General features: G+C 36.5%; 1 protein-coding gene and 1 pseudogene across 3 annotated transcripts; both read right to left on the reverse strand.

Annotated features, from left to right (window-relative positions):
* Positions 1-1,340: 1,340 nt before the first annotated feature.
* LOC109193866 lies at positions 1,341-5,249 on the reverse strand (annotated as a pseudogene).
* Positions 1,341-24,393, reverse strand: LOC109194066 (stomatin-like protein 2, mitochondrial). Of its 3 annotated transcripts, XM_019344927.1 has the most exons (11): positions 24,002-24,393; positions 23,650-23,893; positions 23,390-23,539; positions 22,473-22,530; positions 22,286-22,378; positions 21,393-21,491; positions 20,977-21,068; positions 20,733-20,792; positions 20,389-20,635; positions 13,841-13,848; positions 1,341-1,647 (listed from the first exon to the last, which is right to left on the reverse strand). In XM_019344927.1, exons 1-9 carry the CDS (start codon positions 24,217-24,219, stop codon positions 20,393-20,395), a joined length of 1,257 nt encoding a protein of 418 aa, XP_019200472.1. In that variant the 5' UTR covers positions 24,220-24,393; the 3' UTR covers positions 1,341-1,647; positions 13,841-13,848; positions 20,389-20,392. The 3 variants fall into 3 exon arrangements, with proteins under 3 accessions (XP_019200472.1, XP_019200473.1, XP_019200474.1); XM_019344928.1 differs by lacking the exon at positions 13,841-13,848 and having other exon boundaries at positions 1,341-1,624; positions 20,388-20,635; XM_019344929.1 differs by lacking the exons at positions 1,341-1,647; positions 13,841-13,848 and having other exon boundaries at positions 20,087-20,635; positions 24,002-24,392.
* Between the last annotated feature and the right edge of the window lie 180 nt (positions 24,394-24,573).

Raw genomic sequence — 24,573 nt, forward strand, 5'->3', positions numbered from 1 at the left:
TATTGTATAATTTTCTGTTCATATAAACCAATAACTCCTCCACTGAGGCTCGAACTCAAAATCTTCCAAATGGAAGTCCAAACCAAGTACCATTAGACCACATAATCCTGGTTATTTTTATCCATAGTATGCTAAGATTTATATGCTAATTACTTATATATATTATTAATAAACATCAACAAAAAAAAAACTATTTCATTAAAAATTCATAACAATATTGAACAATAAAATTTATAATAAAAGAATTGATCAAATAAAGTATTTAAAAATATAATTACAAGTTGCATGAAATAAAAAAATAAAAATCTAATATTAATAATATATATAAAGAATTATACGTTTATTGCTAGGCATCATGCAAAGAAATATTATTTACAATAGCAATTAGAGACTGCGAACAACAACAAGGTGCTACTGTTTGCAACCCCAAATTATTGTTGCAAACAGTAGTTCTCTATTCGTAGTAACATGTTGATATATATATATATATATATATATATATATATATATATATATATATATATATATATATATATATTACGAATATTATGAAACATATACTAAAAGTTGACAATAAAAAATTTGCTTTATTCATGTATTTAGGGAGAATTAGAGAAAGTTAGGGATAAAAAATTCATAGAAAAAATAAAAATCAATATAAACAAGCAATAATGAAGTAAAAATAATATTATTTTGAATTTTTAGATGAAGATGGTAAATTGTAGGAGAGAGAGAAAATTGGTAGAGTTTAGGTATGAGAAAAATATAGGATAATGAAGAAAAAAATAATTTTATTGAATTTAGATATGTTTATAAAGTTTAAATATGGAGAAAAAATAGAGTTTAAATAGAGAGAGAAAATATTCAAAGTTGTTAGAAAGAAAATTTTGAAATCTTGGGGTTGATGGTTGGATTTCAACTATTTATATTTGAGAAGGAAAAATCTACAAAAGTTTTAAAATTAAAAAGTCTACAAAAGTTCATAATTTTTTGAATATCACATGACTTTTAAAGACTCTTTAGAAGTCTTAATCGAATACCACACGACTTGTAAAGGGTACTGTGACGGATAGTACTCTTTAAAGAATAGTACTCTTTAAAGAATAGTACTCTTTATGCTTTGTTCATGATTTTATCTACCGGATTCTAGACTTATGATGTTTTGATGTGTTTTGATGATGTAGACATCGGGGTGTGTTTATCCCCCTTATGTTTTAATTAAGTTTGATGGATTGTTAGTTATTTATTTACTTTCTAGTTCTATCCTTAGCTTGTGCGATCACCATGGAATAAGTGTCACAAAAAATTTGTCACTAAATGTCTTCATTCTTGTAGTGATATGATCAATTAAAGAGTACTATTCTTTCAATTCGAAGGAAAACATTATTTGGATGACAACTACAATTAAGTGAATTTGAAACTCTGAAAGGGGTTTGGGTAATTGCAAAAGGCCAGTATGTTTCTGCGAGATGTATGATGTGACGATGGGCCAAAACGCTTTCTTGTTTTATGACTACAAAAAGAACACTCATTCTATCGCCAATCTTTGATCCACATTCACCTTAACAAGAATACTAAGGCTAGAAATTTGGCCAAAATAATAAACCAGGGAAGGAGGTTCTGTGCTGTGATGAGTTTGGTTTGGTACACGCTTAATCTTTTTGCTTGGGGGTTTGTAGTAAGAAAACAGAGTCACTTGCTTGATCTTCATCGTTGGATATAGGTGTAGTGGAGCTCTGGTCCTCGAGTAATATATATATATATATATATATATATATATATATATATATATATATATATATATATATATATATATATATATATAAAATCCAGTTGAAACATTCTGTTTGGCTGAGACCTCGGTAGATTCACTGTTAGAATTCTTGGTTACTAAGCCTTTGTAGATATTCAGAGCTTGAGCAATCATACTGGCAGGAGCAGAAGCACTCGTTGGAAGCAATAGTGTTGTGCCCTAAATTGAAGAAGTAGATACATTAATCTATAAGGGCCATAGTGAATAATCAAAGGATAACAAAAATGAAATCACTCCATATATCTATGTGTCTCACCTCCTTTGCGACGTTGCCGAAGGCTTGAATGTACTGCTCAGCAATTCTAAGACTTGTTGCCTGGAAAATGTCCAAAAGCCACGAGTTTTCAGTTGAAATTAGACAGAATGATGTTTCTAATTATTGTATCTTCATGCACTCTTCCAAATCCTGTACATTTCTAATAACATATTGGTCTTTATCTTTATGGTCAAGATCAAATGTCCATTTGTATCCTTGAAACAAAAAATCAAAAGAGTCTAACCTCAAAACCCCTGTGTTCCTTGAGAAATTGAAAAACAATAACAATTTCTTTTGCTGTAGCTTGTGCTTTGGCAAGAATGGCCTCAGCTTCACCTGGTTGACACAAAGGGAAAAAAAAAATTCCAATTAGAATTGTAAGTAATCAAGAATGCTCAACATGAAATACATAGCACTTGGTAAAAACACGAGATTCTTGAACCCTAACATTCTGCTACTCCATTTGTGAATTTTACACAGGAATTTTGAAATACATTACACAGGAATTTTGTGAATTTGTGTGAATCCGTAACCCACAATATTAACCTACTTTTATCGAACAGTTGATGCGCAGTCGTAACATAGACAGTATTCAGATATTCAAACAGATAAACCAAAAGATAAGATAAAGTGCAGAAAAAGTAAAACTAAAAGTAAATCAACACAAGATTTGTTTACCCAGTTCGATACAGTGTGTATCTAAATCTGGGGGACGATCACCGATGCGTCCAATCCACTAACCACAAATCCAAATGTACAACGGTAGAGAAACAATCTCACCAAGTGATCTACACAAGGTTAGCACCCAGTCTACAAGAATTTAGTGGATTGTTGAAGACGGAGATCCACGCATTCAGAGGTCCATGGAATCCCTTCAATGGAGATCTATCTCTGAAGTAGTCCTTCACCGTCTCCCACAGTTCCGTGATCTTTGCGTCCACTGTTTTAAGCACAATTGTTTCTTCTCAAGTTCATCTTCTTAAATCACCATGAACTTTCAATCTTGAGAAGAAGTAATAACCAGAGAAAGAGACTTATAATATAGAGTGTTTTCTAGAATTCAAGTAGTTGTAGAACTTGTTGATTAGCCTTCTTTGAAGCAACAACTCTGTATATATATCTCTGGTTGATGGTGATGGACACGTAATCAGAATTATCAATATATGGTGATGGACACATAATCAGATGGTCGAGTAATCAGAAGCACTCGTTGGAAGCAACAATGTTGTGACCTAAATTGAAGAAGAATATGCATCAATATATAAGGGCTATAGTGAATAATCAAAGGATAATAAAAATAAAATCACTCTATATATCTATGTGCCTCACTTCCTTTGCAACTTTGCCGAAGGCTGCTCAGCAATTCTAAGACTTGCTGCATGGAAAATGCCCAAAAGCCACGAGTTTTCAGTAGAAATTAGACAAAATGATGTTTCTAATATTGTACCCACATGCACTCTTTCAAATCCTATACATTTCTAATAAGATACTGGTCTTTATCTTTATGTTTAAGATCAAATGTCCATTGGTATCCTTGAAACCAAAAATCAAAAGTGTCTAACCTCATAACCCCCGTATTCCTTGAGAGATTGAGAAACCATAGCAATTTCTTTTGTTGTAACTTGTGCTTTGGCAATAATGGCCTCAGCTTCACCTTGTTGACACAAAGAGAAAAAATATATATATATTTTTCCCATTAGAATTGGAAGTAGTCAAGAATGCTCAACATGAAATACATAACACTTGGTAAAAACACGAGATTCCAGAACCCTAACAATCTGCTACTGCATTTATTATGAGACAAACTCATATTCCAAATCTCTAGATACCAACAGTGCTTTGATACCATCTCAATCGCGCTCTAATACCAATTTGTTGAGATTTTCATGTACCATCAAACTTAGATACCTTGAATTTTGTATTTGAACTGACCATCTCAACAGTGCTTTAATACCAATTTGTTGAGATTTTCATGTACCATCAAACTTAGATAACTCGAATTTCGTACTTTGACTGACCATCTCAAGAGTGTTTTGATACCAATTTGTTGAGATTTTCATGTATCATCAAATTTAGATACCTCGAATTTTGTACTTGAACTGACCATCTCAACAATGCTCTAATACCAGTTTGTTGAGAATTTCATGTACCATCAAACTTAGATACCTCGAATTTTGAACTTGAACTGGCCATCTCAACAGTGTTCTGATACCAATTTGTTGAGATTTCTATGTACCATCAAACTTAGATACCTCGAATTTTGAACTTGAACTGACCATCTCAACAGTGCTCTGATACCAATTTGTTGAGATTTCTATGTACTATCTTTTTCATTTAGAGTATCCCTTTCCCCAAAAGTCTTGTCCAGAGTGATCTTACCAAGCTCACTACGCATAGTTGTTTAAGCAAATTGAATCACAGCATACAATGTATTCTCAACTCCATATGAAGCCAGTTTAGGATCAACTATCTGCAATATATTAACCCAAGAGAAACACTATAAACATGTTTCCAAAACTACATAGGAATTTGCATACAATAGTTTAAACTTTTAAACACACAATACATTGTAAGGAGAGCTACCTTCACATAGAGAATACCATCAATAAGAATGCTGACATCCTTGGTAATGGCTGACTGATCTGGAATGCGAATGACCTCTTCCTTGAGGGAATGAACATACGCAATCTTGTTTACTAACGGAATTAGTACGTGGATTCCAAGAGTCAATGTCGTCACATACTTCCCGAATCACTCAATGACGAACGCCTTCTTCTCGAGCCCAATTACGCGAGCACTACGGACAGCAGTGTAGCTGAAGGGGGAGGGATTATGCGGCGAGAGACGATTGGCGAGGACGGAAGATTGCCCAAGAATGGGAGAAGAATCAGTAGAGATGGCTCGGGCGGCCAATGACGGCGGAGTAGATTGGAGGAGGTGTCGTAGCTTGCTAAGATTACTTCGATGTTGTTCATCGCTGCTTCTCTGATTCAGTTATCTGAGCTCGAAACCAAAATTAAACTACCAAAGATCCGATTGTAGTCTCTCAGCTCTGTAGTGGGAAATGAAGGAGCTAGAGAGGGAGTTTTCAGATTTTGTAATAACCCAGGCCAAAACGCAGCGTTTGAAGCAGTTAGTAGTACGATTAGTAGTTAGGTAGTTAGAAGTAGAAATGTCCATTGTACCCCTATTAGTTAAAGCTTCCCTGTAACTACTTAAGCATCATAACTGCTACTGTAAGACTGATGATGAAATACAATTCTTACTTCTTTCATTCTTGTCTTCGTTCTAGCAACCTTTATATCTGGTATCAGAGCTTCCGAACCGATGACTAATACACTCCGCGACTACGATGAAGCTGCAAGACAAATTGCAGAAATGCAGGAGCAAATGCAAGCTGTGCAGACGCAATTGAATGACAATCAGAGAGCTAGTGTAGAGGCACTAGGAGCCTTCAAAACCGGCTTCCAGTGTAACAACCCAAAATTTTATTTTTATAAATCCAATTTTAAAGAATTCCAAAATACACATTTTCACTCCATTAAAAAATTTTTGCGATCAAGTGGTGTTTGAATAAATTATTTTGGACTCATTTTAAATTAATTCAACACCAAAATTCCTTTTTAATCCAAAATCCTAAATTTTCGGGTAACTTGCATATCAAGTTTTAAATTGAGAAGCCAATCTGAGTGAGACCGGGAGAATTCTGAGAAGCTTTAAACAAGTGATCATCTAGAAAATTTTTTGAGAAAATTCCTTTTCAACCCCAAAGTATTTAAAATAGCAATTCTAGCCTTGGTCCATGGAGCATGGTGAACCACTAGACATCCAAAATTTTCTTCCTGATTCATCTCCAAACATATGAAAATTACTCCTATGCCCTCAACCAATCATTGATGATCAACCTAGGGTTTTGGACCCTATATAAGCCTCACTATTCTAATGTTGTCTCCTTATCCCATTTCTTTGCCTCTCTTTGAGCTATTTGTGGAAGGATAAAACAAACACAGTAAGTTCCCTTAGCCACCATTCATCTTCCTTCTTATGGTTTTCATCTCCTTGCCTTGAATCCCTGAGGTTCCTCCCTTATATGTTGTTTGTATGGTTTGTTTGAGGAGTTTAGGGAGTGTAGGAGGATCTAGCTATGTAGAGAGGAAGAGGGGATCCATACAAGAAGAAGAGACAACAAAGGTATAACCCCATGGACTCCCTCTTTGATTTTGGCTCTGTGAAGCCTATTATATTGAGTAGAAATGAGTAGAAATGGTGAAATTTTGCTGTGTTTGAGCTTGGAAGTGATCTAGTATTTGTCTTTGAAGTGTTGATAATGTTTTGGATGTTTTGGACATGCTTGGAATGTGTTTTTGCAGATGAAAGATCTATCTGGTGCACACACAGTGCGCACCAGACTAGAGTAGCAGCTCTAGCCGCGGCCCATCAGGAGGGCCGCCGGCTAGAGCTGGGGCCAACCGGGCCTAGGGCACGGCCCTAGGAGAGGGCCGTTGCCTAGGCCCGGCCATGTAACGGCCTTCATGGGGCGGCTCATGAGGAGTCCGGCCCCAGGTCCCTGAGTATTGTTTTGAGAGGATATTGTGCAGTGGCCGGCCCCTTGTGGCTCAGCTACGTGTCGTTTCGGGCCAGGTGTCACGGGCCCTTGTGGCTCGGTACCTCGGGGCCGTCTCGACGCACGTTTTGGCTTTGACTTCGTTGATTTTGGATTAAAAATGAGCATGTTATGATGGATTTAGTAATGGTTTTGCTACACAGTATGTGTATTTGAAGTTCACTATGAAAGAGAAATGTTTTGCCTTGTTGTCTGATGTTATATTTGTATTGAGTAGAGAATCATGATCATTTTGAAAATATGATTTATTATGAAAGTATGTCTAAAATGTGATATTTGATAAATGAGATTTGAAGCATATTTTGTTGATAGAAATGTATAGAATTTGCTAAGTTGAAAACCGAGTATGATATTGTATCCTTGAGAATTTTATGGATTATATACATGGATTTGGAGCATGTTGTAGAGTATTTTTCATCTCACATATATCATATTTCAAAAATGCATAAGGGGCCAACGTGAGCCCAAGTATTACTTTCAAAAATCCATAAGCATGTGGTATATCATTATTTGATGCATTGAGAAGTTGTTGAGTTGTTGCATGCATGAGAGATATATTTATGTATTATATATATCGGTGAGGTTTTGGAGGACCCCGTTTGGACTATGTCCTCTCGGATGATTTTATGGACACTGTGGTCCCAGTATATGTAACGTGATGTATTGCCACGTTACGAGGTTAGAAACTGCGCCTAAGGCTTGGAATCCTGGTCAGGGGCTGTGCACGCAAATAGTTCGATACCTGATTCCATAGAGTTTGAGTATAAAACCAAGAGAGTGGTTCGATGGACGAGTAGAGTATTAGGTTGGCTAGACGCCGTGTCCGGATAGGTTCATTCACACTATGATGAAGTTCCTACCTCACATAAAGTATTCTATTTTACAACGAGTGTATGAGTATATTTACAGTATTGCACGAGATTGCATATGAGTATATTTATAGTATTGCACGAGATTGCATGAGTATATTTATAATATTGCACGAGATTGCATATGAGTATAGTATTGCACGAGATTACATATGAGTATATTTATAGTATTGCACGGGATTGCATTTGAGTAGAATATTGTCTGAGATTGCATAATGAGAGTGATGATTCAAGATTTGTACATCGAGCATGATTGTTTAGTTACATTTGAAGTCTTGTGTATCCAGCTTACATGATGAGAACTTGACAGCATGAAGATAACTTTCGTATGTTTATTAGCATGAAATTACTTGTAAGCATGAGTTGCTTGATAAGTTTGTTGTGATGTTTACATGTTGAAATACCTATGTTGTTAAGTCTTTTGTTTTGAAGCATGCCTGATGATATTATAGGTTGTGCGTACATGGAAAGTATGTGGTGTGTTTATAGTCGCCTATGAAATGAGATTGTTGTTTATGAATGTTATCAAATGTTATCCAAAGTATATTCTATAGTACTTTACAGGGTTGAGTGTGGTTATACTTAGCTTCGTGCTAACTGGTGTTTCCTATTTGTCTATGTGTTTCTTGTAAAACCCCTTTCAGGTGGGTCCAACGTTGAGAAGTGATCGAGTTAGACCAGTCTATTAGTTTTAGAAGTCTAAACTCTTTATGCTTTGTTCATGATTTTATCTACCGGATTCTAGACTTATGATGTTTTGATGTGTTTTGATGATGTAGACATCGGGGTGTGTTTATCCCCCTTATGCTTTAATTAAGTTTGATGGACTGTTAGTTATTTATTTACTTTCTAGTTCTATCCTTAGCCTGTGCGATCACCATGGAATGGTGATTGTGGCGGTGACACTCCCACTAGCTTTCTTAATAAGTTATTTATCCGCCGCTTAGTTATGTTAATTATGGATTAGAATTGTAATTAAGATTTAGAAAAAGTGGGGTGTTACATCCAGGCCTTCCAAGAAAAAGTGAGGCAGTGGATGATGGCGATGACAGTCCAAGGTGCAGCTAATCCACAATCGGCCTCTACAGCCCAATCCTCAGCCGAAATGCAGACACATCGCGCAGAAGGGGGAAGCACATATGTAAATCACCCAGGAGATAACCGCTCAAACCCTAATCATGTTGATATTGTGTCGGGAATACACATGGGTAATCAGGAGCAGCCTAGGCACGTATTACGTTACAATGAAGAATACTTACGTGCACCTAAACCTAGGATCGAATTTCCTGAATTTGATAGCACAAATCCCACAGGGTGGATTAGAAGATGCAATACATTTTTCTTGCTATACCGTATCTCTGATGAGTTGAAAATGGATTACATGTCCTTCTACATTAAGGGGGGCATTGATGCGTGGTTCGAAGGGTATATAATCGACCATGGCGGAAGAGTATTCTGGGATGAGTTTGCAGAGGATGTGTGAAGGAGATTTAATTCCCTTGGGCTAGAATGTGTAGAGGAGGCATTCAAAGTGTTGAGACAGACTGGCATGGTGGAGGAATATAACAACAAATATGATGAGCTTAAAATCCAGATGCTGATTGCACACCCTACACTAACAGAGGTGTATTTTATCAAGAACTTTATTAGTGGGCGGCAGAAAAATCACATAAGATGCTTTGTCAAAACTGCTAACCCTAAGTTTTGCCTAGTAGACAAATAGAACGACTTTGAGGGTTGGGATTAACCTGAAGGAGGTAATGTGTTAGCAACACATCAATCTCCAAATAGTACCCAAAAAAGAAAAAAATCAATCTCCAAAGTATGGTGTAGGTAGGCCAGGTGCACGTGTGGTGAAATATCATTCTCCAAATCTTTATCCACCATTACGTTGATCTTTACAAATGTTTGTATATGAAATGATCCCATGGCTGCACTTCTTTGGATTCCATAACTGATCAAAACCTGGCAACATTCACAAACAGAATGAAAAAAAAGAAGACCTAACTTGCAAAATATCCTCCAAATTTCTTGAGTATATAAATCTCGAAGCTCTATGGGATTTTAGTCAACAACAAAACCAATAATGGGTGAAGACACCAAACAGGCCGGTTTGCTCCATTTCTTGCAGTTTGGTTAAAAATTACAGTTTCTAATTGTCAGCTTTTTCATTGAAAATTAAAGTTTCTGTTAGGAACAAGCTAAGGTGGAGGCAAAGCCAGAGTAGAAGAAAGAAGAAGAGAAAACAGAGGAGAAGAAGGAAGAACCCAAAACACCATTTCTATCTGTGGACTTGCATTGTGTTGGATGTGCTAAGCAGATTGAGAGGTCCATTCTGAAGATCAAAGGTGTGGAGGGGGTAGCGATGGATATATATGTCGCAAAACCAAGTGACCATAAAAGGGGTTGTCGAGTCGCAGGCTGTTTGTACGATGATTATGAAGAAAATCAATACAGTTGTGAATTGAAGATACTCTCGCCATTGCCGGAATCTGAAGGGGAACCTTTACCTGAAGTCGTTGCGTCCCAGGTAATTTAAACCACCTTAACAATCATCCTATGAAACACCAAATTTTTTTTTTTGAGCCACTAGGGAAATTAGCAACTACGGCATAAGGGAATGCACCTGACTCTATGGTCCTAGTCGATAAAAGGTCAAAATAATGTAAACCAAGTTGGCTGGTAGGCTTGTGTGTACTCGCCTTGGGGTGCTAGTTGGCAAATTAAAGGGTCACAATGAGGTAAATCAAGTTATTCATAAACTTAAACTAAGAAAGTCTGACCAATTTAGTGGTGTTAGTTTCCTCAAAATACCATAATGCGCATGCAACGCAATTTGGTGTTTGGTTCGCAGGTTAGTGAAGTAGCCGGCCAGTGTGGAACTCACAATAAATCTCCATTGCGAGGCTTGCGCTCACCAACTTAAGAAGAAGATACTTCAAATTGAATTTCTTCTTTTAAGACCTATATAAATCCTATTTGATTATAAAGTACAGTGAGCTAGGTTCCTTGCTAGCTTTAAAAATAACTAACGTAATTTTAGTATCTATCTATACTTTTCGAAACTGTAATCTTTTATTTTATGTTGCTTGACTACTCTAGGCTTTTGGCTGCATTCCGTAATTATTATTGTATTTTATCCATTTTATATCAATAACAAAATATATTTTTTTGAAAACCATGTTAATTGGCATATATTAGAGATAAGCTGAAATAGCATCCGGTGGGAAATCATCCCAGTACATAGCAGTAGACTGATTAAAAGCTATAGACGCTAAAGAATGAGCTAGTAAATTATTTGTTCTAGGGACGAATGTAACTAAATAGTAATCGAAATAGGAAATTAAAGTCCTACAACTATCAATGGCATAGCCAACATAGGACCGAATAGGACCCGTAGTAGTTGATAAATAACGATGCAGTTGCTGGCAATCTGTGTGTAACACAAAATTTCGTTCTCCCCGATTCCTCATCCACGATAAAGCTTCCTTACATGCAAACGATTCTGCCATTAAAGGGGAAAAACAGTTGGGAAGTTCGGCATTGAAGGCTGCTCGGAAGGCTCCGATTTCGTCCAAGAGGACAGCTCCAACGAATGCCTTGTTCGTTGCGGGCAGGTAGCCTGCGTCGACATAACACGAACTCAACTGTGCTGGAGGGTGAGCCATTCCAGCCGCTGGATTCACCACAGGGGCTGGCGGGTTGATGGGGTGCCGGTACAAGTTACCGTCGGAATGCACTTGCCGCCATGCTTGTACCGTAGTCACAGCTGTCGCCACAACTTTCCTTGGTGTTGGCAAGCAGCGATCCCATACTGCTCTGTTTCTTGCCCTCCATATGTGGTATAGAATTGCAACTGTGAACATAATATCATTAGTGTCTAAACCATTCATTACTCCATCAAACCAAGAGTAAAACACATCTGTCACAGTATTGGGGATTGGGATGCGGGACTCATTCCATGTATCCTTTGCAAAATCACACACTACTAAAGCATGCATACCATCTTCATTTGTAGTGCCACGCATAGCACATGTGGGATCAATCTGTACTCTCTTTACAATTAGATTCTGTGTAGTTGGGAAGATACCACTCAAAGCTCTCCATAAAAAGGTCTTCCATTTGTGGAGAATTTTAAGTTTCCATAGCGAGAGCCATTTATTAAAAGTGCCACCATTATTCTCATAATTTCCAACAATGAGCCTATATCCATTCTTTACTGAGTAGCAGCCATTTGGATCCCCATGCCAATACCAAGAATCATCAGGGGAAATAGATATCTTCATAATCCGGGGTATATCAATTGGATCAAATATATCTGCCAAAATTGGTTGATCTCATGTTCCAGTATCCTGGTCAATTAAACCCACCACTTTAGCCCCTACCAAGTGGGGGGTTTTTCAGTTTGTAACATAAGATCCTGACCATCCTGAAGCCAGGGGTGGTCCCAAATCAAAGTAGACTCTCCATTTCCAATTCTCCGTCTAACTCCTCCACAAACTAACCCCTTCGCTGTCATAATACTTCGCCAGCAAAAACTAGGATTATTCCCCAAACATGCTTTAGAAAAAGAATCCTTTGGATAATACCTGGCTTTATATACACGGGCTACCAACGAGTCACCCTTCGTCAACAATCTCCATGCCTGCTTTCCAACATTGCTAAATTAAAGGCTCGTAAATCTTTGAAACCCAGACCACCAAACTTTTTAGGGATACATAATCTATCTCATGCCTTCCCATGGATGCCATGTTTAGAACCTGTACCCCACTAGTAACGATTTATAGTCCTCTCAATTGCTACACAAACATTTATAGGCAATAAAAACACACTCATTGAAAAGGTAGGCATTGATTGTGCCACATTTTTCAATAAAACTTCCTTACCAGCTTGTGATAGTAATTTCTTATTCCAGGACCCTATCCTCTGCCTGATCTTATCCTCAATATATGAGAAAGCTGCCTTTTTATTCCTTCCAACAAAGGAAAGGAGCCCCAAATATTTTCCAAAATTCGGAGCCTGCACCACACCTAGGATCTGCGACACCTCATCCCTATCCTCCACACATGTATTTTTACTGAAACATATGCTGGATTTATGATAGTTTACCACATGTCCCGATAACTTCTCATACACAGCCAAACAATCCTTAACTGCCCCAGCCTCATTAGCATTTGACTTAAAAAATAACAGACTATCATCAGCAAAAAATAAATGAGAAATTGGGGGAGCACCTCTCGCAACTCTACAACCATGAATAAAACCATTATTCTGTGCCTGTTGTAGTAACACCGATAGACCCTCCGCGCAAATAATAAACAGATAGGGAGACAAAGGGGTCACCTTGCCTTAACCCTCTGGTAGGCGTGACAGGTGTACTGCGTGTCCCATTAACCAAGAAGCTATAAGACACAGATGTAACACAGAGCATAATCAGGTCCACCCATCTACTATCAAAACCCAAGGCGAGCATCATTCCCCGGAGAAAAGGCCACTCCATGCGATCATAGGCCTTTGCCATATCTAGTTTCAAGGCCCCCCAGCCAACAGCCCCACACTGCTTCCTATTTAGAAAATGTCCCACCTCCGCAGCTATTAGAATATTATCAGTGATAAGTCGATCAGGTATAAATGCACTCTGAGACTCCGAGATTACTTCATCCATTAATGGTTTCATTCTATTTGCCATCATTTTTGCCATGATCCTATATATCACATTACTGAGAGCTATTGGTCTCAAATCAGACACAAATTTCGGGGTTTCCTTCTTAGGGATTAAAACCACATCTGTCTCATTCAAACCAGGTGGAAAGGACTGAGCATCCAAACAGTCCACCACAAAATCCGATACATCCCTCCCCACCACATCCCAAAAATGCTGATAAAACCCTGGGTTTATCCCATCCGGGCCAGGTGCCTTATCCGGAAACATTGAAAACAATGCATTCTTAACCTCTTCCCTCTCAAACGGACGCATGAGTGATTCATTATGAGCCTGTGTGACCCGAGGAGTCACGCCCCCAAATATAACATCTCCACTCTCAGGGTGGCTAGTGCAGAAAATATTACCAAAATACTGCAATATAACCTGAGTCATGGCATCCCCCTCTACCCAATCCCCATCATCATTCATAAGAGTGGTAAGAGTATTTTTCTTTTTTCGGTGGGAGGCATACTTGTGATAAAACCTTGTATTAGTATCTGCATTCCTGAGCCAGTGTTGCTTGGCCCTCTGTCTCCAATATGCATCCTCCTGAGCCTCAAGTGTTCCTCAAGTTGTTGGTACTCAAGGAGAGAGGCCGGGTCCGTACACCCTTTTAGACACTCCTGCGCCTTCTTCAAACTCATTATCCTCTCCCCAAATTTATGGAATCGATCACCCCCCCCCCCCCATCTAGATAATCTATGACCACAATACTGAACACAACTCTGAAAGCCCCTATCCCTCCCTTCTGCCCATGACTCCTCCGCCACATGCCTACACCCCTCGTCATACAACCACGCAGATTCAAACCGAAAACCCCTTCCCCTGCCACTCCTCCCTCCACATGGATCCCGGATTGCCAGGAATAACACCGAATGATCGGACTTACGGGTTAACAGATTAGTTACCTTTGCTCCAACCACTATAGAATTCCAACTATCCGTAGACAGTACCTTATCCAACCTTTCCTCAATCCAGGATGCTGTGCCCTTTCCCTTCTCCCAAGTAAACTGGTAACCACCCATAGACATTTGGGATAACCCACATTCCTCAATAGTATCCCCAAATCCGCGTAGGAGCTATCTGGATGTGGATTACCCCCTCTTTTCTCATGCTGGAACAGGAGGTCATTAAAATCTCCAATCATCACCCAGGGCAAGTCAAATTTTGATGCAAGCAATTTAATTAACTCCCACGACTCATTCCTTCTATGCCTCTCCGGGAAACCATAATAACAAGTCATCCTCCACTTAGGGAATCCTGCAATACTAACTTTAATATCAATGTGATTTTTTGAGAAACTCAAGAGATTCGCAATATTATTCTTCCTCCACAACAAGGCCATGCCACCACCCAGCCTTACAGGATCAACATAAAACAACCCATCGATACCAAGATTGACACGAATACTCTCGGCATGCTCTCTGCCAACCTTGGTTTCCATAAGAAAAATAAAGTCGGGTTTCTTATGGGACGCTAGGTCCATAATCTCGCGAACTGTCTGTGGATTACCCAAGCCACGGCAGTTCCAACTTAGAGTGCTCATTGGATCAGGCGGGTCTGAGAACCAGATCTCGCCACATACAAGTTTTTTGAACCACCCTCAGTCATCAAAACATCCCCATCATTACCACTCTCCCGCCGTATACCACCACCTGCCCCCTTCTCTTTGTCACCGCTACAACTTCCACATCCACCTCCCTACCCGTGACCGGAACAGTCCCTACCGCCCCCACTGCCGGCATACCACCGATCACACCCGTACAGCCACCAACCACAGCCGGCCCCTCGATCGGCAGCAGCCAGCTTTCGCCCACCGCACGAGGGCCCCTTCGGTTGCCTGCACGCAGCTCATCCGAAAACGGATATTCTCCGACTGGGATCGGCGAGTCTCTTGCATGGACACAGAATTTGTATACATGGCCAATCACCCCCACAAAAGAAACAGAAAGTATGCAGACGCTCGTACTTAAACGTGATCCAGCATGTAGTTTTGTCACGCTTCATAAACTTCATCCGGCGCCTTATCGGCTTGTTAACAGGCAAAGTAATACGAATCCGATAAAACGTTTTCCACGGGGCTCCAGCAAACCTATCATCACCTTTAATAAAAACACCCAAAACATTCCCAACCTGCTCCAAAATTCTATCAGATGTGTAGCCCATGGGTAAGTCATATACCTGCACCCACATGTCTACAGAGTCAAGAACAACATCCCCCGGTAGCACACTGTCGGCCACCTCCCTGCAAACTAGGGTTGCGTTATCAAACGCCCAAGGACCCTCTTCAAGCACACGTACCATATCAGTTCTATGGTAGAACACAAACAAGAATAGCCGGGGCTGTATATCATACACTTGCATGCCCCTCACCGGTTGCCACACCGATGCAAGAACTTGCCGCATATACTCAATCTTGATCAGTTTCTTGGTCAAGAACCTTCCCACTATCCTCCACGTCGGACCTGAACCAGTCGCATCTTCCTCTACACCATCCTCGTCCAGCTGGAATGTCGTCTCCTCCTCCTCAAGGGCGATGTCCGCCCATCTCTGTGTAAGAGCAGCGACCTCTCCAGACGAGCTCACTCCCGCCATTAGCAACGAACAAGAAACAGCAACGAATGCCACACAGGTGCACAGAGAACCGGCGATTAAACCGTAGGGATACCAGCAAGATACTTGAGAAACCCTGGAGCAAACCCATAACAAAATATATAGTACAACTTCACTAAATAATTGATAATGTGTAAATGGTACATGAAAACTATAATAATGAAGTAATTGAAATTCCTTAATAAATTTTCAAGAAAATTTCTGATGAACTTGATTCCTAAGAGAGAAGCCCTCGGCAATTAAGGATGGTACTAGGGTACTAAAAACCGAGTAAGAAACAGGGAAGACTTGGTCACTCGAATTGGTTCCACATGGTAAGACCATGATATCGATCTCTTCTCCCAAATGCACTGTCGGGTTGGAGTGTGGAGGGCCCTTAGGGTTGGGGTTCAACCTTTTAGAAGAATGATATCGATCTCTTTACACTAAAAGGGCGTTTGGTTCAGATCATTTTAGATTATCTAGGTAATCTGAATCTGGTAATGTTATATTACCTTGTTTGGTTCAAATTATGAGATTAATTACATGGTAATGTTATATTACCTGAAAGCTTATGTAACGGTAATGTTTCAAGGTAATGTGATTACCCTATTTTCTTAGGCAATCTTAGATTACCTTGAATTATTCCAACTTTACCTTTGTTAACTAATCTTTATATAATAATAAATAAATAAATAAATAAATAAATAAATATATATATATATATATATATATATATATATATATATATATATATATATATGTGTGTGTGTGTGTGTGTGTGTGTGTGTGTGTGTGTGTGTGTATTTATATATTTAATTTTTTTTAATATTTAAGCATTGACACACACACACACACACACACACACTATATATATATATATATATATATATATATATATATATATATATATATATATATATATATATAATTGAGGACATTATAGTAAATCGATTCATATAACTTAAAATATAACTCTTAACCAAACAAGGTAATATTATATTCTCAATCCAAACCAAACACATAAAGTATGTAATCTTACATTCTCAAAATCTCAGAGTACCTTCCTGCAGATAATCCTATTAATTATCTGAGGTAATCTAAGATTCCTGGAACAGAATGCCCCCTAAATAATGTGATCCAAGTCATCATCTACTAGTATCATAGTAGCCACTAGAGTCCAAGTCACTATCTAACGTGGCATGTGATGGCCAAATGGAAAATACTACTCCTACTCCAAAATTTTACTCCCTCATTGGGACCAACGGGATTAAAATAACTAATCACTAATTGTCATATCAGTGAATGAGTAAAAATAGAGAGTACATATAGTAGAACTTTGGCCAAATATAGTGATCAACAATATTTATTACAAGCATAATATTGTCACAATTACAATTCCAACCAAATTAGTGAGATAATTGATTTGGTAATCACAAACTTTCATATGTTTATCCCGTCCTTGTGATTAAAAAATATATATTAATGCTGTAATTATTTTAACAATTAAAAATCTTCATAAGTAACAATATTGTGACTTTATACTTATTGTTGGGGCAACCTCAACTAAGTGGGTAAAATAATTGACTTGTCAATTACAAGATTATAAATTAAACTTTTTATTGACATTTTTTATTGTACTAATCAACTATGAACAATATAAGTTTTTTTGAATGTATGAACAATATAAGTTAATTTATCTTATTATAATCTTTTGTTAACTAGGATTACAAAGCATGTTTCGCGCACCCCTTACATTTTTAACTTATATGCTAAGTAAAGCAGCGCAGCTAGCCCACATGGGATGATGATATGCAAGGCATTGGACTAGATATCTGCATATTATCCACAAAAAGTGCGCGTATACATACATACATATATATATATATATATATATATATATATATATATATACATACATATATATATATATATATACATACATATATATATATATATACATACATACATACATACATACATACATATATATATATATACATATATATATATATATATATATATATATATATATATATATATATATATATATATAGTAAAAGGTAGATGATGCATCATATGTCAACCACAGCACTTTTCTATGTATATGTATTGACTAACCAAGATGATGACACTCTATTACCTCTTTACACCTCTCTTGCTCTTTACAAGTATTTGTAGCTACCAAATACCTAACCAATTCAACAACCACACTTATTAGGAATGGATATATATATATATATATATATATATATATATATATATATATATATATATATATATATATATATATATATAATTAGGGGGTGTATTCAATCATGACTTTTGTAGAGTTTTAAAGACTTTTAAAATGATAGATTTTAATAAACTTTGATTGACTTTCATAGAGTCGTTCAAAACTTTTTAAAACTTTATAAGACTCTATAAAAGTTTATATAAAAAACATTCATAGACTTTTATCAACTTTTTAATTTAAAAAGTCTACAAAAGTCATTGAAATTCTAAATTGAATACATCATTACAAACTTTCAAGGATTTTGATTCTTATCATTTAAAATTTTCTTACAAAACATTTATAATATATCATAAAATTCTTCTTATTATATAGTTCTTCACCCACATCAACATTCCCAACATTATTATTTTTATCCATAGTACGGTAAGACTTATATGCTAATTACTTATATATATTATTAATAAACATCAACAAAAAAAAAAAAAAAAAAACTATTTCATTAGAAATTCATAACAATATTGAACAATACAAATTATAATAAAAGACTTGATCAAATAAAATATTTAAAAATATAATTACAAGTTGCTAGGCATCACGCCTGTGTAAATATTTAAAAATATAATTACAACTGTGTAAAAAATAAAAATTTAATATTAATAATATATATAAAATTATCCTTGATATATTGCTAAGCATCACGCAAAGAACTATTATTTGCAATAGCAATTTGAGACTGCAATCAACAACAAGGTGCTACTGTTTGCAACTCCAAATTGTTGTTGGGAACAGTAATTCGCTATTCGTAGTAACCTGTTGTTAAAAAAAAAGGAAAAATATATATTACGAATATAAACATAAAAATAATAAAAATCAAAATATATAAGTATTTATATGAATATTATGAAACATATACTAAAATTTGACGATAAAAATTTACTTTGTTCATGTATTTAGGGAGAATTAGAGAAAGTTAGGGATAAAAAATTCATAGAAAAAAAAATAAAAACCAATATAAACAAGCAATAATGAAGTAAAAATAATATTATTTCGATTTTTAGATGAAGATTCTAAAGTTTATGAGAGAGAAAAAAATTTGTAGAGTTTAGGTATGAGGAAAAATATAGGATAATGAAGAAAAAAAATAATTTTATTGAATTTAGATAGGTTTATAGAGTAAATAGGGAGAAAAATAGAGTTTAAATAGAGAGAGAAAACATTCAAAGTTGTTAGAAAGAAAATTTGAAATCTTGGGGTTGATGGTTGGATTTCAACTATTTATATTTGAGAAGGAAAAGTCTACAAAAGTCTTAATATTTAAAAGTCTACAAAAGTTCATAACTTTTTGAATACCACATGACTTTTAAAGACTCTTTAAAAGTCTTAATCGAATACCACACGACTTTTAAAGACTCTTTAAAAATCTTGATTGAATACCGCCTGACTTTTAAAGACTCTCTAAAAGTTTGAATTGAATACCTCCAAACTTTTAAAGTTCATAAAAGTCTCTTGATTGAATACCGCATGACTTTTAAAGACTCTCTAAAAGTTTGAATTGAATACCTCCAAACTTTTAAAGTTCATAAAAGTCTTTAAAACTCTATGAAAGTCATGATTGAATACACCCCCCTTAGATTCAAATGAGAATTTCTTGTTAACATTGAACTGTGTATCATTGTGCACAGTTGATATTGTTCAATCTTGTGGTTTATAATTAGATTAAAAAAGAACACTCATTCTATAATCAACGCCCACACACTCACACTTGTCTGAGACGTCTCACGGATTTTTATTCATGAGACAGGTCGGGTTAATATACAAATGTAATGTTAATATATAATAGCAAATGTAATACTAAATATTACATTTCATCTTAACTTGACCCTCACACAAATTTTTGCCTTATAATATTATTAGTTTGAAGGATTACAATTTTTTTTAAAGAGATGCATGGTTAATGGCATGCATATTATTTGGCCTAAAGACAACAAAAGAAAGTGAAACAACAAGTGGCATATGATCAATTAAAGAGTACTATTCTTTCAATTCGAAGGAAAATATTCTTAGGATGACAACTACAATCAAGTGAATTTGAAACTCTGTCAGAAGTTTGGGTAATTGCAAAAAGTCAGTATGTTTCTGCGAGATGTATGATGTGATGATGGGCCAAAACGCTTTCTTGTTTTATGACTACAAAAAGAACACTCATTCTATCGTCAATCTTTGATCCACATTCACCTTAACAAGAATACTAAGGCTAAAAATTTGGCTAATGAACCAGGGAAGGAGGGTCTGTCACACTTAATCTTTGTGCTTGGGGGTTTGTAGTGAGAAAACAGGGTCACTTGCTTGATCTTCATCGTTGGATATAGGAGTAGTGGAGTTCTGGTCGTCGAGGGATCCAGTTGAAACATTCTGTTTGGCTGAGACCTTGGTAGATCCACTGCTAGAATTCTTGGTTGCTAAGCCTTTGTAGATATTCAGAGCTTGAGCAATCATACTGGCAGGATCAGAAGCACTCGTTGGAAGCAATAGTGTTGTGCCCTACATTCAAGAAGCAGATATACACCAATATATAAGGACTATAGTGAATAATCAAAGGATGAATGTACTGCTCAGCAATTCTATATATGTGCCTCACCTCCTTTGCGATGTTGCCGAAGGCTTGAATGTACTGCTCAGCAATTCTAAGATTTGCTGCCTGGAAAATACCCAAAAGCCACGAGTTTTCAGTAGAAATTAGACAGAATGATGTTTCTAATTATTGTATGCACATGCACTCTTCCAAATCTTGTACATTTCTAATAACATACTGGTCTTTATCTTTATGTTCAAGATCAAATGTTCATTGGTATGCTTGAAACCAAAAATCAAAAGAGTCTAACCTCAGAACCCTCGTGTTCCTTGAGAGATTGAGAAACCATAACAATTCCTTTTGCTGTAGCTTGTGCTTTGGCAAGAATGGCCTCAGCTTCACCTGGTTGACACAAAGAGAAAAAAAAAATTCCAATTAGAATTGTGAGTAGTCAAGAATACTCAACATGAAATACATAGCACTTGGTAAAAACACGAGATTCTTGAACCCTAACAATCTGCTACTCCGTTTATTATTGCTTACTATTTTCGTTAACTACATTTCTTTTTTTTTGGTTTTGGGGAGATTGCAATTTATATTGGGGTGAAAATGCTTTTTTTTGGGCACATGGATAACAGGATAAGCTGAAGAGACAGCCCAATGAATTGTTCCATCTGAAATGTCAACTATTCAACATGCAGTTTCCACCTTAAAACAATCATGTACCTTGAGCTCTGTTAATCTGGTCCATTTTTGCTGCTTCTGATTCAAGGATCACGGCATTTTTCCTTCCATCAGCAATGTTAATATTTGCTTGCCTTTCTCCTGCAGAAACACAATCCATTATATCAGATATGCGAAGAAAAGCATCAGTGGTGGATCACAATAACAAGTGCACTGTTGAATTTTTAGGAATTTTTGCTTGTTATATATTTCAAACAATAAGGCAACCACAATAAACTGATATTTAGTGCTGTGCATGTTTACAAAATTAGAAAAAAAATTTAGTAAGCAATAAAACTGTAGGTAATAACAGCAAATATCTTGGTTTAAAAAAAAAAAAAAAAAAAAAAAAAAAAAACAGCAAATATCTTCCTTTTATGGCTCCTATGAGCAGAGTTCTAACTTTGCTGTAACAGCAAACTAAATATAAATCATACAGCTATCATGGTAAGGGGAGGAAAAAAAAAAAGGCTTAGAGCTTATTGGAGAATTTATGCTGCCTGTTCTGTAAGTCCTATTAGAAGAGGCATCAAAGAACCATACTCTAGCTTATTTCTAATAGTTATCATCCAAACTTAATCAGAAAATAGGTCTTTTTTTAAGCTAATACAATATCTTCCAATTTTGATGTGCTTTTCTCACTGCAATATTACAAATACACATCATTGCAACAAGTAATTTAAAAGTGACTCAAACACTTGCCAAGGGTACGCAGGTATGCTTTTAGAAATTGTACATCATTCATAGAGAAACAGTACAAGCTCTTTTCAGTATGAGATTTCTTATAGAACATTAAAACATGCCTTTACTCCCAATCTAGAGGCCAAACCTTCTCAGATGCTCAAAAACATGAAATGCACAATAACCAAAAGGGAAAAAGGATAAAGATTTCTCACCTTCTGATTCCAGAACTTGAGCCCTTTTCTTACGTTCAGCTTCTGCTTGCATCTCCATAGCTGCCCTAACCCCACGAGGAGGTGATATATCCCCTATAAAGGAAAGAGAAGTAATTGTTAAGCAATGAGAACTACTGAAATCAAAAGCAGACATAATCAACAACAAAGTCGCAGACTTATTTCATACTTATTTCATAACGGAGACACTTCAAGCCCCAATCTTTTGCAGCATCATTGATAGCCATCTGTAGGAAAATACATGTTTATAGTAGTCAATCTCAAACTTCTAAGCTGATGAGAATGCAACATATTAAATTCTTATACCAGCAAGAATTACAAGTGCACATCAATCACTTATCAGGAACACGACATAAGTGGAGTTAGCATATGCTTACCTCCTTTTTAAGCCAATTTTTGTACAAATAGTATTAAGGATAAACGTCAGTCCAAGACTGACATAATAGGATCAAACTACATGAGACTAATGCTATATTTGGATGGATAGAAGAAAATGGAAGAGAAAACATGAAAGAAGAGAAAATGTGTTCGGATGAGAAGAAAGAAAACAGGAATGGAGGAGAGTGGGGTGAGAAATAGAGATGGTGAATTTATTAAGAGGAAGACAAAGGGAAAGGTTCAGTGTATATATCTTGTATTGATAAAGAAAGAGTATATCCACCTATTTTAGTCTTTTACACATACTGGTAGGCAAAATATTTGGCAAGATGAGCATTATGTTTTCTTCCGTTTTATCTCACACTCCATTTTAGTTCTCATTCAAACAAGAGAAACTGCAGTTTTCCACCCATCCAAACGTTGCATAAATGATTTCAACTTAATAGGTCATGAAGCCACCATAGCACACATACACATATTGTAGAATATCAAATTTCATTTTCAAACAATTCTGCAAAACAGAATAAGCATTGAGTGGATCTCTGAATTGTTCAATTAGTCCATAGCAAGTAATATGTCAAATATAACCACATGACCCTATATGAGTACACACTAATGTGATAATGCAATCAGTTAAGGAGTTAAGAGTTAAAGGAGAGAGTAGGGGAAATATAGCAGAATAAAACTGAACTTCAATAGAAATCTCACCACTATCTTTTCATTTAGAGTATCCCTCTCCTCAAAAGTCTTGTCCAGAGTGATCTTACCAAGCTCACTACGCATAGTTGTTTGAGCAAGTTGAATCACAGCATACAACGGATTCTCAACTCCATATGAAGCCAGTTTAGGATCAACTATCTGCAATATATTAACCAAGAAAAACATATAAAGATGTTTTCAAAACTACACAGAAATTTGCATACAATAATTTAAACTTTTAAACACGCAAGACATTGTAAGAGAACTACCTTCACATAGAGAACACCGTCAATAAGAATGCTGACATTGTCCTTGGTAATAGCCGACTGATCCGGAATGGGAATGGCCTCTTCCTTGAGGGAATGAACATACGCAATTTTGTCTACTAACGGAATCAACACGTGGATTCCAGGAGTCAATGTCTTCACATACCTCCCGAATCGCTCAATGACGAAAGCCTTCTTCTCGGGCACAATCCGAACCCCCCAGTTCATAGGTGGCGGAATCTCATACCTAAACTAAAAATAAAACAAATTACAAAGGATACAAAACGCAGTAAAATTTTCAACAAATTCCATAAAAACGGCGGCGCGAATGAGCATGAAGGAACTGGAGTCATGCCTGGAGCTAGGATCGCGAGCATTACGGAATTGGCGGACAGCGGTGTAGCTGAAGGGGGAGGGATTACGCGGCGCCGAGAGACGATTGGCGAGAACGGAAGACTGCCCAAGAATGGAAGAAGAAGCGGTAGAGATGGCTCGGGCGGCCCATGACGGCGGAACAGATTGGAGGAGGTGCCGTATCTTGCTGAGATTACTAGATTTCACGATGTTGTTCATTGCTACTTCTCCGATTCAGTTATCTGAGCTAGAAACCGAAATTAAACTCAAAAAGATCCGATTGCAGTCTGAAGGAGCTAGAGAAGGAGTTTTCAGTTTTCTTGATTAATAAGCCCTAGTAAAACCCATTGACCCGATTGTGTGGCTTTGTCTACAAGAAAATATGTTCAAGCTGCTCATTCTCCCTTTTTAGTTTTCAAAAAAAAAATTGTTATAAAATTAATTTATTTTTTTTAAAGATTGAACTGTGTAATATTATACTTTAGACTATGGAATAATTAAAAATAATTAATAATTAATCTATCTATCTATCTATACTATATATTATATATAAAAATAAAATCTTAAACTTTA

The sequence above is a fragment of the Ipomoea nil genome, unplaced genomic scaffold, assembly GCF_001879475.1.
Source record: "Ipomoea nil cultivar Tokyo-kokei standard unplaced genomic scaffold, Asagao_1.1 scaffold1932, whole genome shotgun sequence".
In the NCBI taxonomy this organism is placed as follows: domain Eukaryota; kingdom Viridiplantae; phylum Streptophyta; class Magnoliopsida; order Solanales; family Convolvulaceae; genus Ipomoea; species Ipomoea nil.